The 19,852-nt window shown below is 33.5% G+C and overlaps 2 protein-coding genes across 2 annotated transcripts; both read left to right on the top strand.

Moving 5' to 3' along the window:
• Positions 1-6,622: 6,622 nt before the first annotated feature.
• On the top strand, positions 6,623-10,916 carry LOC144427266 (G-protein coupled receptor GRL101-like). Its single transcript, XM_078116156.1, has 8 exons — positions 6,623-6,709; positions 7,266-7,401; positions 7,618-7,631; positions 8,314-8,495; positions 8,571-8,696; positions 9,141-9,242; positions 10,372-10,593; positions 10,763-10,916. Exons 1-8 carry the CDS (start codon positions 6,623-6,625, stop codon positions 10,914-10,916), a joined length of 1,023 nt encoding a protein of 340 aa, XP_077972282.1.
• Positions 10,917-17,568: 6,652 nt separating this feature from the next.
• On the top strand, positions 17,569-18,453 carry LOC144427181 (uncharacterized). Its single transcript, XM_078115976.1, has 3 exons — positions 17,569-17,695; positions 18,048-18,110; positions 18,278-18,453. The coding sequence occupies exons 1-3, from the start codon at positions 17,614-17,616 to the stop codon at positions 18,451-18,453; spliced, it is 321 nt and encodes a 106-aa protein (XP_077972102.1). The 5' UTR covers positions 17,569-17,613.
• The last annotated feature ends 1,399 nt before the right edge of the window (positions 18,454-19,852 follow it).

Genomic DNA, 19,852 nt, shown 5'->3' on the forward strand with positions numbered 1-19,852 from the left:
CTACTTCAAATTCAACTGAACAAACATTTCAACAATCGATTTTTCTTCCAAAGATGCAACATGTAGTGATAACGAATTCGAATGTTTTGACGGTTCAGGATGCATTGACTTTGAATCATTCTGCGATACAAATGATGATTGCGTGTGAGTGTTCTGTAAAATAGTTTATTTTACCAAATCATTATTTTATTTTTTCACCATACTTAAAACACTTTATGAATAAACAACACAAAAAAAAAGTAAATCGATACTTTAGGCTGGAGAGAGGCGTGAGACACCATCCAAAGAAAACGGATAACGACTTCGAGCTTATTCTAAACTAAAGTTTTGTTGTTAGTTTTTATCAAATGGTTATTAATAAATATATTCCCCAGCAGGGGTTCCCAAACCTTTCGTTCAATGTTATGTATCCTTTAGAAAATTTGTAGATAGACAAAATAAGGCGTGTGTGTAAACTGCGAAACGAGAACTGGTCGTTACTGTAATTCTAGTTAAACTTTCAAATTGCAAACATCAGGCGATAAATATATTTTAGAGCAGATTAGCAGTTATGGAAAGAATAGCCTTATACTTATTCTAAATAATATACCCCATGGAAAGTCAAAATGTACCCAGATTTACATATATTAGGAAAAATGTGAGAGAAAAACGCATGCCAGATAACAGTGGATCCATTGAAATGTTTTATTGCATCCTTATTCAAGCCGTCGTTGAATCAATTTAGTTGATTTTTTGTTTATTCAGCGATAAAAGTGATGAAAGAATAAGTTTGGATCTACACAATGATGAAGATATATTCTGTGATGGTTTGATGAATGATGAATATGAATCGCAATGCATGCTTCCTAAAAATCACGTGGGAGATGGAATCGTACAATGTGTTGGAGGTCAATCGAATAAAAGCAAATTTCTTCGAAATTCATCGTTTTTTTATGATGAAATTTATATTTTACGTTATCTGAAACAGGATAATTATATTCTTTTCTCTTTAGAATCGGCCTATCCATAAATGGCTAATCTGTGTCATAATTTGGGATTATGGCTAAATTAAATGTATTTTGGGGGGTTCATAGTATTTCACAGTGGTCTGCATGCGAACAAAACCAATTTCAAAACTCAAAATGTTTGGGTTTAAATTATCCATGCTTGATCCGAGTGTTCTTAACCACGGTGACGTCATCATATTTTTTTATGTATAATTTTTATTTTACTACAAGGTCAATTTTATTTGTATGAGTATTTCAAAGATCAAAAATAAACAAAGAATCTGTTGTTATTTGAAAACGGAGTATTTTGAACGCGCGAGCAACGTTCTCCAGCTCATAATAAACAAACAAAGATACCAGACAGCACGCGATCAACTACTCACTTATCTTAATATCACTCCACTTCAAAAGCCCACTTTTGGTTTGAAGGAGACGTAAAGCTCGCCCAAAAGAGAACTCTTTCTCTCGCATATCGATCACGTGTTGATCACAGCGTTAAAAGTGAGAAACTTTTTCTCAAAAATTTTTGAAATTTCGCTCTTTTTACGAGCGTATTGTCGGACGCGTTTGCGCTACGTAATGTGGGCGCGTTTTAGTGGGAAGCGACGAAAATAAGCTTTTTAAAGAGATATAGGGAAATGTACTAGCGTGTTTGGTTAACTATTTATGTCATATTATAAAAGGGGTATAAAAAGTCGATTTGAACCAGCGTATATTAATGGTTTGTGAAGCTGACGTAAATATTATTCTAAAATAAGTTTTGGAGCTGAAAATCTGCTTCAGTTTTTATTACCGTATATGCGCGCTCCACGAGTCGCACCGAGTTACATTGCGCATCGTCAATAAATTGATTAGATTGTGGCATCGGACTATAAGGCGCAACCGGTATTGGTACTGGTTTTGAGTGCGGGCTATAAAGTATAAAGCCAATTTATACTTTAAGCTCACGATCGATTTTTGAGTAAAGCAAATGGTTGAAGGTGTGTGTTGTGGTTCGTAAAGTGCGGTAAACTACTGAGCTCGTGTAAAAGTATCAAAATATATTTTTGTATATACCGTCACATAACAAGGCGCTCGGGAAGTATTTGTACCAAGATTACGCACAACTTGAACAATCCTAATCTGGTACACATACTATTTTCAGGTTGTGCGCCATCCCGGTACACATATCTCGAGAGCACCCATAATAACATACTGTGATTAAAACTTCACATTTGTATTTAGGGATTGATGAATGTCTGTTGGAGAAAGATCCATCATTATCCAATCCTCGTAGGTAGCTCTAAAATATTATAAGTCGTTACGATATTATCAAAGTAAAATATAACAATCATGTATATTTTTAGGTTACATTGACCAGAAGTGCTTTCGTTGTTTTACTAATCATGCAGTTGTATTAAACCGTGAAAAGGTTTGTGACGGAGTATTTGATTGCGAAGATATGTCTGATGAATGTATTTGTCGAAAACGAGAAATTCCTGCCTTGTGTGAAAGAGTAGAATTTTTAAGCGGTAAGTGTCTTGTAACCTTATATGGCGCTCCCGAAGTATGTGCACCAAGATGGCGCACAACCTGAACCCTAACCTGGTACACATACTATGTTCAAGTTTTGCGCCATCTTGGTACACATACTTCTGGAGCTCCCCTTATATTGTATTCACGTTCCACCAATAAAAAGCATAACCATTTTTTTTGCTCTCCCGTAAAGAATATATCCCACTTGGATCGCTAACTACGTTTTAAAAAAGGACCTGACCATATGATTACCTCGAATTATTTGAAATAAATAAATTTCTAAACATAACTTATTTACCACCTAATTAATTTATTATAGTAAAATAAAATCTTGGATAAAATTTACCTATGCTTTTTGATTGCACGGTCTGTCTAGTTATACACGAGTTTTGTGAGATGTTGTAATACCATTATGTTTTTTTACTGTGTCTATTTTCGAACTCAAAATTGGGAATCAGTAACTGTTTCAAATTGAAGTACATTATAGTCGGAGGAAGGCTTATTAAAGATATATAGTAATGAAAGTCGTTAATTTATTAGACATTCTCGTAAACTTTTACTAATATATCCCAGATTGCTTTTTATATTGATGGAGTAATGTTCAGGGAACTTCATACGGACTTGTTGTTAATTATATTCATTTGTTTTAGGTTTGGGCAATGTGACAACACCAACTCCAACCTGCACTAATTCTACATATGGTTTAAGAATTGTTCCAAAATTATGCGACGGAAAGTGAGTTCAAACATATACTTGAAAATACATTTAGGATAGGATTTACACATTTACCTCGGGGAAAAGAAAACCTATTAGACGAAATACTCCGGTCTCTCGTCCGGTTACCAATCCATGTCTGGGTGTCAAATTAGTTAGTCAGTTATTTGCTTAGTTGCATGAATTTGTTGGTGGGACAAGTCCTAACCGACGAGCGCTTACTTTAACCACCCTATGACGGTGAGGACCCCAGCAATTCCCTCGCACATAATTATCCCCCATGGAATACGAACCCGCAAAGGTATTTGCGATGGCAAGCGTATTTCTAGTGTCCGGCACGATGTACCACACCACCGACAATAAATATGAATAAATTAATATTCCTTTATAGGATTGACTGCAACGATTCAAGCGACGAAGAGCATTGTTCAATACGAAATACTTGTCCAGGTCTTGTTACAGTTATAATCTGTTCTTCGTTAATAAAACAAAAAAATTCAATTTGACGTGACATTAATTAAAGTGAAAAACTAACAAACTATTTTAATAGTCGAATAGTAAATATTGTGATGAAAAAAATATTCACAGTTTAATATAGTTAAGGTCCAGAATCATTATTTATTTAGTAATAAAAGTACCATGAGAAGTAATTAAATTGATTGGTGGATTTACTGAGGTTTGAAGTTTTAGAAAGACATGCGATTAGTAAATTTAACATAAATATGTTAATGCTAATATTTTGAACATTATTGGGTGCTCCCGAAGTATGCGAACCAAGATGGCGGACATCGGAACGTAACATGGTTAACACTTAACAGGTTAGGGTTAGGCGATAATTTTTTTCCAATTTTCCTTATTTTAGTCCTATTATCAGTTCGAAGACTAGCCAAGAGCCTCCCGTAGTATTTATACCTAAAATTATGGCCTAATCCTAACCTAGTACACATATTACATTCCGATGTCCGCCATCTTGGTTCGCATACTTCGGGAGCCCCCATTATTGGAATAGACTCGATATATATTTACATAAAAGATGTAACTGAATTGAAAATTTGAGGGATTCCTTCGCGTGAGAATCTGTAATTCTTTGAAAACACAATTAAAATAATAGTACTGCCAGACCACGAATATAATCAAGAAATCAAAATGTCGTATTCATTAATGGTTTATATATATATATATGAGCGAATTCAATATTAACAGATACCGATTTTGCTTTAACTTCTATAGATAATCCAGAGGGGCTAACGGAAGATGATTTCTGCGGTTATAAATGTCCTTTTACCGAAGGTAAGTTAAAGAGTTGACTACTTTCGAATTACATAAAAATAACGAAAGAGCGATAAACTAATATATGGACACGAAGACCAAAACAAAGTAGTACGGGTATTCAATCTGTCGTAGTAGACTTCCGGTAAAGCAGTCTACATGACTTCGCGCCCAGCCACCAAGTCACAAGGTAATTTCTGGATGACGTCATTGGACACACAAAAAAAAATTCCTCAAGATAAATTTCTGAAATAAATAAAAGTATTAGCCTTCTAGCGAAAAATACAATCTTCAACTACTGATCATTTCAGAGAAATTTGTCCAGTAACCAATGAGAAAAAGGTTTTTTTTTCATAAAAAATATAAAAAGAATTTTAACAACATTATAAAAAAACGATCCATATGTCCACACTGTGCCCAATAAATTTGTCGTAGTCAAGTGACAACATATATATCGTTTTTAAGCATGACTTGTTAAATTAAAACAATAAACAATTACAAAGTATCTGGTTTATTTCGGAGCGGACAGTTTTAGGGATTTTCAATAAAATTTTCCTTTTCGATTTTCTTCAATTAACATCTTTGTTTTACGTAAATTAAGGTCGGGGGAATTGGGCTACAAGATGTGATGGCGTTATAGAATGTGAGAATCCTTTGATAGAAGAATGTACAGGGTGTGAAGAACCACCATTGTTCTGTAAATATTTATTGGACTTCCGCGAGTAAGTTATTTTCACCCTAAAAAGATTTTTCATAAGGTTATTATGTACATTTTGTGTTCAATGTCTGCCATAAATATCATAAAACATAGATCTAGTCACTAATGTAGATGCTTACAGACTAACTTTGGAAAAAGCAGACGTGCTTGCTTGTAATTTTTATCTTAAGTGCACCCATAGAATAGTTAGTTACTCTTGGTCTCGACATGATAAAATGGCTCATCGAAATGCACCTTGAATTCCATGAGCTATTTCGTCACGCAGTGGCAATTAATCGACACTGAACTATACATTTTATGGATGTTGGTTATATGCTGAGTCAAATCACTTATCTGAATGTTCAGATGTTACTATAGCCTATATCGCGATCACGATGCATTTATACTGTTACAGAGAACATTACTATGATTGCCTGATATTTGCTCCTACTGTAAATACATGGTTTAACATCTTTCTTTGTGATGGAAAGGAAGATTGTATCGAACCTCCAGATGAAGTTAACTGCACAAAAAAGTTTGTTGTGAAAACACAAAAATTGACTATTTTCTAACTTTTATTCAAATAGTGAATTCATTTTCGTGACCGTTTGCTCCAGACAATGTCATAATTAAAACAAAATATTTGCACTGTGCGCAGAGTTTACATAGTCATGTTGAATCCAAACAAATGCTCATAAAATTACTATCAGAAATACATTTGAACCAGTAGAACGGTTTTCCGGAATCAAAGATTTTTCAGCACAACTTTCATTTCGGACACTGTTAAATTAAATATTTGGATATATGTTCGAATCCTCTTATATTGATGCACCACTCGTGAAATAGTCGACCTGCAGAATGTTCTTAAAATCGTAATCTAATAAAATTCTGATTTGAAAGATTCTACTGTGTTGGAAAATCACCGATCAACATTCCGGAAAACAAAAGATGCGATCGTGTTCAGGTGAAAATTACAGCTCAAAAGAGAGTGACGTTTATGTAGTGAAATTGTTGTCAATATAAAAAAGAGAACCATGCGCACATAAATGGAGAGGAGATGGCACTGTAGTCCTCTAATCAGCGATAAGTCATGATGTAACAATTGAGAATTTTACAGCCGCTCGGACACGCCTTTCGTTTAGACAAATTTTTCAACCATGGCCGCTAGCATATCCTAGTTTTAATGGTTTTTCGTGATACTTGTTAGTTTTTAATTGTATTCCCATAAAAATAAGTCATGAGTTCATGTTATTTTGTACAGAAACCCGTGTTTCTAGTCTTGTGAAAAGGTAACTAGTATATATGATCCAACTTTCTCAACGCTGTAACTAAGTGCACAATAGTATTTGATACTCTAACCCTTGGTAAAAAATACTAACAAAAAAATACAATTCAAAACAAACTTCATATATTTTCATATTCTGATAAGGACTGTGATGATATGAGCGATGAAGTCAACTGTAGCGCAAAAACCCATTTCTACTGCAAAAATGAGAACAGCGACTTGAAATTTATTGATATTTCACAGGTAAACAGATATATATGGTACCATCAAAGTAAGCAAGCAATGAAACCTAACTTGTAAAATATATCTTTTTCTCAATTTTGACCCATGAATTGACTTTATTCGATTTTTGCTGCTCTGTCTCCCGATACTTCTACATGAGGGAACATTGACATATTTGCTATGTGTTAATTCAAAACGGTTAATCCATCACTGCTTGAATAACACTAGATTTAAATATTTATTTTCATCGTTCAACAATCAATGTAAATCAATAAACAAGCATAATGAAAAAAAAAACTAACAAACGGAAAACATTGATTGACTCATTGCATTTGATGAGGGGACGCGATACTTTTTTGATACATTTTTGAATTCAAGCAGAATGTAAAGCGCAGAAACAGTTTTTTTCGATTAACTAAAATTACATATTCATAAAAAGAACAGCAGATTAACAAGAACCCAAAGAATATGACGAAACACCATTATTTATTTCGTATAGATGGAGAATTAGCGATATCGATGAAGACTATTTCATTATGAAAACTCCTTATATTTTAATGAGTGTGTACTATTTTAGACTTGTGATGGGTTTGATGATTGCTACGGAGGGGTGGACGAAATAGCATGTCGTAGTGAATGTACCGACAGTGTGTTCGCTAGTGAATTCAACATGATAAAAGAAAATGCTTTTGTAGTAGCAGCCGGTCTAATAAGTAAGTTTTTTATGCATTCAGTTCACTCATATAAAAATGGGAAAATCTTTTATTATAGCATTTGATTTTCAGGCGTTGCAGCTATATTTGGAAATAGCTTTGTCATGTTCAAATCCTTGCGTACCATATTTAACTGGAACAATCGCAAAAAAAAGGCAAATCTCAGTGGAAACACAAGGATCAATCGAATACTTATTTTAAACCTTTCTTTGTCAGATCTACTCGTTGGGGTGAGTAATTCGCTTATGATTGATGTAAATTGAACAAGGTATTGCAAAATTAAAGATGAAATATTGAACTTCGTAAGACTCGTAGATTAAATTGAAAAAAAACTTTAAAGTCCGCGAGAAACTTCTTTGTTTTGTTGTTTTTCTCCGTCTCAATCGTTCTGCCGAAGTTGAAGTTGCGTTTGTTTATTATGCAATTTCTATTCCGCCGTCATATTGCTATTTGATGTCATATTCCGCCTATCATATTGCTAAGTGTGGTATTAATCTCCCGGCGACATCTTGGCGACGAGTAATCACACTTTTCGCTTTTTTTCGGTCTTGATTCATCGCGAAAGCGCTCCGTCGAATCTCGCAAGATTACAACTATGTAGCAATTTGGAACGAGAGAACAATGTTCAAATATATGGACACGAAACATTGCCGGTTTCAAATCTTTCGCAGTAGCGGTAGTCTTGTAGATAGATGATTGTTGTAGAGATTTCGTAATGCCATCTTCCGATATCAGTGATAGCATTTTTAATAAAACCTCGCCTTTTAGATCGCGGTGCCGATGACACTAAAATTTGAGTTATAATGTCATCAGTGTTAAGTTTACGATAAATGAAAAAAAAGTAATAAATAGTAAACAAACAATAACGAAAATAAGAAATATATATATTATTATGTTTTTCACATTCCATAGATTTACACAACCGCTATTTTTGTTCAAAATTTTCAAATGAGTGGTCGCTATTGCCTTGAAGATCAAGAATGGAGAAGTGGTTCAACTTGTTCGCTTCTCGGAGCAATTTTGGTGATTGGATCTCAAGCTTCCGTCTTCACACTGACAATTCTCACGGGATTCCGAGTTGTATCCATTGTGAAGTACGCTTTTACTTTCTGCAAACTGCGAAACAAACATATTTGATCAAATCGCAACAAACTTTACCTTTTTTTCAGAACATTTTACGATATTTCTGTGAAGATGATTTTATCACTTATTTTATTTTCATGGACAGCTGCCATAACTCTTGCCTGCATTCCACTTGTTCCATACTTTGAAGATTACTTCATTGAGAGTGTGACGTGAGTTTGTTAGTTTATATTTGAATTCAGAAATGACTCTACGACTCTAATGATTCCGAAAGCAGCACAAAAATTTGCGTTACAGAAGTATGTGAACCAATATGGGGGAACTAATTTTGTTCGCCTACTCTACATCAAGTTGTATAAAGGGACTGAAACCTATGGGCAGGGGGTATATTCACTTGGCTAACACAGAAAATCCAGAACTCGTAATAGAACGAAAATAAGGAAAATCGGAATAAAATTACGACCTAACCCTAACCTCCTAAACTAGTACACACTCTACGAGAGTACCCAATAATTGACTTTGAATTCACAGTCAAGGGAGGCTTGTGCAGACTTCCTAAACGACTTTCGACTACAAATTTCTGCAAAGCTGGCACGTGAAAATAAAATGGAAAAGTCAAACAAAGAAATGAAAGTAATGAAATTCTTTTTTTTTAGGTTCGATACAAACCCCCTCTTTGCGACCGTGAGGAGAGGAGATGTCGAAACTTTAAATAAATGGTTATTGACAGCAATGGTCGATGATGGAAATGACACACTGTAAGATTGGTTAAGGATATATTTCCAACTTATCTCACTGCTATTTCTTCATCATTTATTTTGGTTCACTTTATCCAAATAACATATCTTTTTTCAAAAATTAGTTATTACACATCTAAACAACAAAACATGGTATGGATATTATTTCACTCGGTAGTGGGATTTCCATATTTTAAAAACAGGTTTACTTTTATAACATCACTACGTGAACTACATTAACATGAGCGGCTTTACATAAATCGGTACTCCCGTAGTATGTGAACCTAGATGGTGGCCACCGGAACGTAGTATGTCTACCAGGTTAGAGTTATACCATAACTTCAGGTACAAATACTACGAGAGTCACCTGGCTAATCCCCGAACACGTAATATAACTAAAATAAGGAAAATTGAAATAAAAAAATGGCTTAACCCTAACCTGGTTCACATACTATATTCAAGTGTCCGCCATCTTCGTTCACGTACTACGGGAGCGCCCATGAATCTAATACATAACCTTTGAAACCCTAGTCGTCAGATGCAAAACAAGTTACCTACTAGCTACATTTGTTTAAGTCTAAAACAAATGACTATAGAACGGATTCTTTCACGTTTTCTATTTTTCATAGTTTCACAGCTGACGGACCATTAACAAAAATATTTGATTTAATTTTATTAATTTTTACGAACCTTTAGACAAATTTTATTTTTAGGCATTTATTTTGGTTTTTAGTAAATCGTGAATGCTGAAACTAATCAATAATTCTTAGTGTATTTGAATATACTCAATAAAACTCATTTTGCACTGAAAGTTCTGAGTACCGTCGATCTTTCTCGTCATCAATATAAAAAGCTATATGCTATCATCAAAAATCTGGATAACATGTTAATTTTATAGAAGAAAATTTAATTTAAATTTACCAGGTGTTGAAAAAAGGATAAACCACTGCTGATGTGACAATTTTATAGAGAATGATCAAAAAAACATATATATACCCGTTGCAGCTTCATAACAGTTCAAAATATTATAATAGTAATGCGTTAAATAGAATGGATGGAAACCATATGCTATCACCAAAAATCTGCGTAACGTGTCAATTTTAGAGGAAGAAATTGTCTAGTGATTCTTTAAAAATTCATTTTACTACAGTGACATCAAATCATGGAAAACGCTTGAATTACTGACTTCAAAATTAGATAGAAACTTCACTATTATTGAAAAGTTTGGATATTACTCGACCCACAGCGTTTGTCTGCCAAAATTTTTTCCGGATCGTTTTGCAGACAGTTCCTGGGGATATTCTCTTCTTTTTCTGCTGCTAAACTTCTGCAGTTTTTTTCTCATTGTTCCTGCCTACATCTTGATATACAGGTATAAACTCTGACTGTTGAATATGATACACGTATTTAGAATATTAAAAAATTATCGTTATAGGATGAAAAAGTTCATTCAATTTAATTATTATGATTCTGATTTATTCACGTAAATTTAAATTCATTCACAATTGAAAAAAATAAAACATTCCAAAATTACATCACAGAAAAAGTAATAAACAGACCATGGCTGTTGATGAAGAGAATCGTTCAAAAAGAGCTAAATCCATGCAGAAGAAGATAAGTTTCATTGTTGGAACGGATTTTTGTTGTTGGATGCCAGTTTGCATAATGGGATTTTTACAAGTAGCAGGTTTGTGATGCTATATCTAATTAGCAAGTCAGTAATAATGGAAGAGGTTCACAAAACTTCGAAGTGCCCACAGATATTTTTGAAATAAATAAAAGAAATAGCCTTATAGCGACAACATTAAGCTTTAACCAGTGAACGTTTCAAAGCAATTGGTCCAATAGTAGAAGAGAAAAGCGATTTTGCACAACAACAACAACATAATAACAAAACGATCTAATGTGTCCAATAAATAATACTGGATCAATCTGCATAATATAAAAATGTCATTTACTCATTGCATGACATGTCGTTTATGAAAGTTCGAATGCTTGCATGAGTGGACATTATGCAATTCACTTAATATTGGGCCCTTGGCCCTAATGGTCCCCATAATTTAACAAGAGATCGATGTTCAAATATATGGATACGAAAATAAAAGCGAAGCAGTACCGGTACGGTTAAAAAACTTCAGACTTTCTCACGTGAGAGTTCTAAAATCCGCTACAAATAGTTTGTTCATTTTTCAAGAGGTCATCATACAAATTTTCGAATTAAACAAACAAATCACATAGATCCCACGAAAAGTAATAGCTTTCCAGCGAAAAATACAAGCTTAAGCAATTTGTCCAATAGATAAAAGGAAAGCGATTTAAAAAAAATACTAACAAGACGATCAACAACGACATAATAACAACATTTTGTGTCCTGAAACGATCCATAGGTCCAGTTCGTGTCCAATAATTTACTAAAAAAATTACATGTCATTTCATGCCTTATTTTCGTATCTGTATAGTGCTTGTGTTATATAATAAGTTATGCATAAATTAAATTTTAATTGTAAATAATATAATTCCTGTTTTATAGTGGGCATTGACATTCCAAACGACGCCTATCTTCCTGTAGCACTCATCTTGATTCCAATAAACAGTGCATTTAACCCGATTATCTACGCGTTTTCACCAGAAATAATTTGGCACAATTTGCAGAGATTTATTGGATGGATGTATTGGAAAGGTAGAATTATTTAATGAGGGACGTTATTAAGCATGCACCTTGCTCGTAATATATTTTATGCAAAGATAAAAGTTAGACTAGTTTCGATTTAGCGGCTTGTCCATGCGATTGGATGAGACAGCACAAATTTGGTTGCTCCGGAAGAATCTGAACCAAGATGGCGGACACCGGAACGTAGTATGAGTACCAGGTTAGGATTGGGCCATAATTTCAGGTCTAAATACTACGGGAGTCACTTGGCTAGTACCCGAACTCGTAATAGAACTAAAATAAGAGAAATTGGAATGAAATTATCGCTTAACCGTAACATGGTACACATACTATGTTTAGGTGCACACCATCTTGGTTCACATACTACGGGAGCGCCCAAATTTGAATTTTCTAGCTAACCATAGTCTTTATTCTTTTTTACCTTTCAAATGTTTTTATTAACCTATTTATATACTTGTATATTATATATCTATTATTTATTTCGTGGTGGGACACCGGCTTGTTGTCCATGTGAACGGGATTCCATGGAAAACGTTTCATGGGAGGTTACGAGACTTAAATTGGTATGAGGTAGGACGGGACATAAAAATATTTTTCATGGATAAGCCTGAAGATATACAATTAAATACAATGCATTAAAATTTATTAACGGAACGTATTTTTTACTTCAGTGTTCAAAGTCGTGGAAACGAGAGACAATGAAAACGTAGAAAAAGATGAACCGGAACAGATAGTTGAAGATGCTATGTGAACACTGGAATATTATAGTATATATAAGATAAAATTACGACAGATCATGACAAATCAATAAATAAACATAATAGTAAACTTCGAACACAAAGGATAACTGACTAACACGACCATACCAATGTCAGCCAAATTCTGAAATAATGATGCCCAAGTCTTTTGTCAAATGTCATTTGAAGATGTGTCCACGAACTGTAAAAACCACAAAATTTGAGATAAAATATCGGGCGTAAGAGACGGAGAACTTCTAAAAAAATTAAATAAAATTACTATCCGGCTAACTCCTTTCTTTTTTAAATTTTGAAATCGATTGGTTCATTAGTTGAGAAGAATATTTGGTACTCCCGAAGTATGTGAAGCAAGATGGCGGACATCGGAACGTAGTATGTGTACCAGGTTAGGGTTATGTCACAACTTTTAGATACAAATACTACGGGGTCACTTGTCTAGTCCCCGATCTCCTAATAGAACTAAAATAGGAAAAAAAAAAAAAAAATTATGGCCTAACCCTAACCTGGTACACATACTACGTTCCGGTGTTGCGCCATCTTGGTTCACATACTTCGGGAGTGCCGAATTTTTTTTAGAAACCTATACATTGTCAGTTTCAACCTCCAGTTTCTGGATTTTCAACGCTCAACATGCTGACCATATTGTATCTTTGCCTTTACTTTTATTTTTTAATTGATGATGCTCTGTTCTTTTCATCACACAAAGAATTGCATATTTATGCAAAAATATCTGTGTCATATAGGCTGAATATGAGCATTATATATATTGTTATTCATAGCTTGTTATATTAGGGACAGGTCTGGTTATAAATTGTCGAGTTGTTTCATTTTTTTGGACCGAAAATGGTGGAAATCATATTTTCTATGTGAATAAAACTATGGCATATATTGAATAGTAGCATTGTGATGTTCGTGTTATATGTCATGTTATATTGCAGAACAAGCTTTGGAAGTATTTTCCACGTTGATGAATATGTCTGAGTCGTAAAATAGTAAAAATCATATATATAGATATATTTATAAATTTGATAACTTCTCAAACTAGTTTGTCCCAGACAAACTAAAAGTATGTACGATAGGTTACAAGTCTTATTTTCTTTTAAACGCAATCTATATATATGCTAACAGCTCCAATATCGACTTTCTGGAGAGTTGATGTTACACTGTACATTCGGTGTTTTTGGGGTGGGCGGTGAAGTGCACGTGGTGAGCGGTATCTAGTTTGCGTTCTAGAACTCTCTTAATTGAGTATCTGTCTTCAATAGCTAATCCATTCTTGCGATATTCATACTATAAGGATGTTTTTTAACAGAATTTGTTTTGTCACAGAGACCATTATCCACCCGATAGCGTTGGGCAAGCAGATCGCAAAGTTTGATGTGCTCTAGAGATAGAAATAGGCGGCGCTGCTTAGTTGCATAGATGTTTACTGTCAAAGCTTAACCCCCACTCTGGCTCAAACCGCCCAATTGTTGCTAAAGCAGCAAATATGCTTTCTGACCGAACAGACACGACTAAGTTTGCGGATTCTCTCGCAGTCGTTGAGCAGACCGCAAGGTTTGTTATACAGAGTGTCTGCGGATTTTGAACAAGAGTTTCTTCTAAATAATTATCTTAGTAGCAGGATGAGAATTGATCTGACGATTAATTAATTTCGAGTACTATTCTTCACGAAACCTCGAGAATGCACATCCGCACGAAACAGTCGTATAAAAATTACAAATTTTTGATTACAGAATCATTATTGCACACGAAGTGGACATATAGGGTCGTTTTGGTATTAGGTTGCTGTTATGATTCTTTTTTTGTTATGAAAAAAATCGGTTTTTCTTTAATTACTAGATTAATTGCTTTGAAATTATCAATAGTTAAACATTGTTCTTGTCGCTAGAAGGCTATTACTTTTATTCATTCAAAAATTACTGTTAGGTGATTTATTTTTTTTTTTTGTGTGTGGTGACGTTATTTTTACAAGATTCATATTTTGAGGCCATTTAGCAAACAATAATCTTAAATACAGAAATAATAACTTCTTTAAAATGTCATATAATAATATGAAAATTTTTCAACAAATGGAGTGAGTAAATGTAGAAAATTATGACTATCTAGATATAGGTAACCCAACGTATTGCGTCACATGGTAGTTGAGGCGGTTTATTTTGTTAAAAATAATTCAAACTTCAAATCAGTGTATGAAAATATTCATATATTGTATAATAAAAAACTCTCGTTATCAATCGTCTTATCTATTGTGATGGTGAACCTATTATACCTTATTGGATTTAATAAATGTGGTTTCAACACATTAAACAATATTCAAGATGAGAAACGGATTAAAAATTTTAAGCAAGTTCATTTCAAAGATGCGACAAGATAAGCATAAAAGGTTATTGAAATTTAATAAATATAAAATATTTACATTGATTGTCAATCTAACGTTTGTTTGCACGTCATTATACCACGGTTCTATACTCGCGGTCGTCTAAAAGCTTGAACTTTCAATTTCATAAATATCTTTATAGATGTCACAATATCACATTGTCTTGAAACTTTGAGTGGAATTATTAAAAAATATTTTTTGTGATAGGAGTACGGCCAAGTGCAAACGATATTATCACACGTAACTATATGTACGGTTAAATAACGTGACAGGTACACTAGCGTAAAGTAGGTGTGGTATTTAGAAATTTTCATGTTTATTAAAAACTCGACGTTTTAATAAAAACTGATAAGTATCCACAAAATTTTCAATTATCATATCTTTAGCAATTACCGAGCATCATTGACGACACAAGTGTAGCGAGGATTAATAATCTTCCTGGTTGTCATTTTAATGACGCGTAGATTATTTTAATGTATAATTAATTTCTGTGTATTACTGTTACGTTGAATTAATCGTATCAACTAAAATAATAAGTAAGGGCCCAAGAAGGATTAAAAAATAAGGCATAGAAATAAAAGGAAGTTCGGGAATAATGAATAGAACCCATTCCACGGGGAAAACTAAAGTGGCATAGACAAAACAATTTTAAAATTATCCCTTATGACTTTATGAGTAATGTGATCACAAACGCATTTTCATTTTTGTAGTATTCGGGTTATCGTTTATTGTCAACGGGCATTTTTTATGAACAGAATTTATTTTGGTAATCTATAACATTTTCAACATAATGACGAACAAGTTTTTGACGCAAGTTCTTTAAATTCTTAATGGATTTGGTGTTTCCTATTGAAACACTATCCCTAGAGTATAGGGCCTGCACCACCGATTCTCAGCCAGTGGATCATTGCTAATTGCTGGATCAGAGAAACATTCCTAGACCTATTAATAAATTAGTTAACTTTGATTGTATTATAAATTAATTATGATGCTGTTTTTTTGCTGCTGTTTTTTAATTTTATTTATAAAAATGGAAATTCATATTTTTGCGGAAAGAATTTTTCTTTTTGTAGTTAAGCTCTTGCATGAGAAAGTTAATAAGACACAGAATTTACTTTGCAACGAAAGTGGGCCACGAAAAAAAAGGGTTGATAACCGCCAGCCTAGACAATGTTATTCTATCAACCAGCTATCTATCCCCTGTAAAAGCTGTGCGTCATCCGCGCTGTTCATCTCGCCTTGAATTTGAAATATAATTTGATATTTCAGTGAAAAATGTATTTGGTGACAGTCTGTACCATTTTATTCACATTTGTTTATTTGTTGCGCATTTAATACAGCGTATAACCTTTCGCAGAAGGCGTGCTGACGCGTTTCCCAAGTACCGTTACTTGAGATTGTTGAACCGGTATTACAGGAAATTACAGACGATATGACATGATCAACGCAGCAATCAGCGAACCTCTTTCACATTCCACGGCGCGTTGGTAGAATGTCTTGATTTGGCGAGAAACCCAATGAAATCCGCAACACTGAATAAAGTCTCAAAACACGCGTATGATATGATTTTAGGTAAAATATTTCGTTTCGACTTTCGTGTCCATATAATTGAGCATTGTCCTCTTGTTCATAACTTGAGTACTTTGAATATATACTTGTTTAAGCATTCTTGTGGCAACGGACACATACGAATCCGAAGTATATTATAGACAATGAGACAGGACCTGCTGTTCAATAAACAATATCCTAGTACTTCGAACATTGAAGATAACAGTAACAAGAATTTAGCAAAATGACCCATTAACATATTTTCCATAAAAACATTATTTTTATTCTTAGCTTTCTATGTGACAACTTGTAGAATTCAAACAATGCTAGTTTGAATATGCGATTTGATTAATCCAGACGTTCTCGTTGGGCGTGTATAGTTTGCAGCAGAATATAATTTTTCCTAAAATGAGAAAAAAATGGCTCTCATAAACTGCCCTGCGGGATACAAAATGAAATATGCTTCCCGCGATGGCCTATTAAAGACGCCGAAACGAAGATATTGTTCAATACAGAACCTGGTGACAGCAGAGGCATCCTTGCGACCATCACAAATAGATGGTTGGCAAATTAACTACAGAATCTTATTTTTGCTTGTATAAAACTCGTAATTGGGTGCGAAGTAATTTGGAATAGAAATATTGTAGATGTTCGGATGAAAAAGCCATTTTTTTCAAATATTGAGCTATATGCGTTTAATTTTAAAAATACCCGATGTTCATGTGAAAATATAGGTTTTCGTGCTCGCTTGCCAAATAAAACAGAAGCTCGAATATATATAAAAAATATTTTGAAAAAAATTAACGTAGCCATTAAAATAAGTACAGTTATTTTCATGTATGGAATATTTGTTTTGTGATTTGTAATTTAAGCCGCAACTGGAAAACCCGACTCCATTCGTATTTCTGTGGTTGTATAACAGGCAATTTTTTTATTTTGTGTTCAATTTAGTTGATACGATCAATTTAACGTAACCGTAATACACTAAAATAATTTCTACATTCAAAGATCTACGCCTCATAAACAATCTTCGTCATGAAGATCATAATTCTACTTGCACTCGTGTCGGCAATGATGCTTAGTACTTGCGAAGGAAAGAGATTCAATAATTGCAACTGTGAGTGATGCTTTTACTTTTTAAATAATACTCTTACATTACTAAATACTACTTTTTCTTTGGGATCTTTTGTATGTTTTTGAGGGGATGTTTTTGAGAGCGTGTTTTCTACAATAGATTGCTTTATTTTTGTCAAGAGATCTGCGCGCTTAGGTTAATGTGCAACTGAAAAATATTTTTAAATGACAAATACGCTCATAAGCAGACTACACTGGTAGTACTTATTGGAAAGCAATGCAGATTAACAAAAGTAAATTATTAGGGAAGTACAGTCGATCAGAAATTAATCTTCGAGAAGTGTAAATGGTTCCAAGAATAAATAAACTTTGTCGTGGCATATTTTTTGTTTCAGGGTGCTCCGAGAAAATATCAAAAAAAAAGTGCTCTCCTGGTTGTCAAAAAAAATGCCCTCCTGGTGAGTTAGTTACGGCACAACTTTTATGATTTATTAATAAATTTTGAAAACTTGATTCAAAGTATAAATATAAACCGACTTTCAGATGAATGCTACTTTAGGTTAAATATTTTTATAATAAAATTGAATTATTGTTCTTATATAATTTATGTTTAAACTATATTTAGAACATTGCTACATAAAGCGACCATCTTGCGTGTTCGGATGCCATATCAAAGCGTGGTATTTCAACGGAAAACACTGCAGGTGCGATCCGATATGGATCAATAAAATCCAATACTTTTCAATACCGTTCAATAACTTGTTCAAAAAATCAGATAAGTGTTACGAGGCTTGTGGCTAACAGGTGAAGAACCATTTTAGTTTGTCGTGACAAATACAAACTACGTGATATAAGCGTCAATTTGTGAATGAGTTGTATCATTATGTACGATTGGTACTTGGAAATAATTTTTTTAATATTTATTGTCTTATCTGAACATCACTTTTTAGCACGAGCCATTGATGTAGTGAGTTCTCTGCCGAGAAAAAACGAATGTGTCTGATATAGGTCTAGCTGTGAGCCAAGTTTATTTCAGTATTCGATTATAACTGTCAACTATGAGATCTGTAAATTCAATCACATTTCAATTGAGAAGTCGGACTGCAAGTAAAGCAATAAATAAATAAATCAGTGAAGTACAGAGTTTAAAAAATGAAAAATCAAAAAAGAAATACATTTCATTAAGTTCATCAATCAGACATATTTTAAAATTTAAGATTTCAATTGTAATAAATAAAAAATTGTACTTATCGCTAATTATCATTTCATTTTTCAGGATCACCTGTTGGAAGTTTATCGGATGCCTTTACATGTTTCAATTCTGTATATTATTTTTTGAGTATATATCTAAAAAAAATAAAATGAAACGTAACATGTATGTTATACTTTGAATTATTTTTGTCCTATTTTAAATGGGTGAGAAATAGAAGAAAATTCTCGACGAAATTAGCCAATTACTGAATACCTGAACTGATATGTTATCTGAGCAGAATAAATTGAGATTATTAAAAGCGAAATGAAAAACTTTCATTTGTTCCACAAACTCAAAAATAGCCGACGAAATTGATTCATGAATCCGAGCGAGTTTCATGTTAAGCTGCGGCTAGAAACATTGTAGCGGCAGATTATAGGCAAGGCTATGTTTATAAAGGTCTTTTTGTCTTATAACATTGAAACGAAAAGAGCAAGAATTCCATCTGTCGACGTTAATATTCTTTGTATTTTTTCCATGCCATAATTCTATGTCACCGGGTGAAAATACTATAATTTCAGTCTGTCTGTATAATGGGATGGGCGTGGGTATGACTCTCAAATTTACCATTTTTTAGTTTGAAATCTCTACTCTCCGAAACATTAAAAATTGCAATTTATGATTGCACCCGAAGCGCTAATTGCACTGCGGTACCGTGATATCGTGCCGCATTTTTGAGGAAAACTTGATAACATAAAATATAATGAGTTTATAATAATTTTATAAAGTATATATAATAAATTTATGATTAATCACGATAAAAATGTCTAAAACGGGAGTTTACAATTCACGATGTTATGTATATTTTATACAGCGATAAAATCAATAAAAATATACAAAAAACACAGCATGTTTACTGCAATCGCACGAACGCAAAGTCATGTCGATTTTTAGTTTGTTTTGTAAGGTAACAGATCTTATCTTGTTAACGAGAAAGACAAAAAATAC

This window comes from Styela clava, chromosome 9 (assembly GCF_964204865.1).
Source record: "Styela clava chromosome 9, kaStyClav1.hap1.2, whole genome shotgun sequence".
NCBI lineage: Eukaryota > Metazoa > Chordata > Ascidiacea > Stolidobranchia > Styelidae > Styela > Styela clava.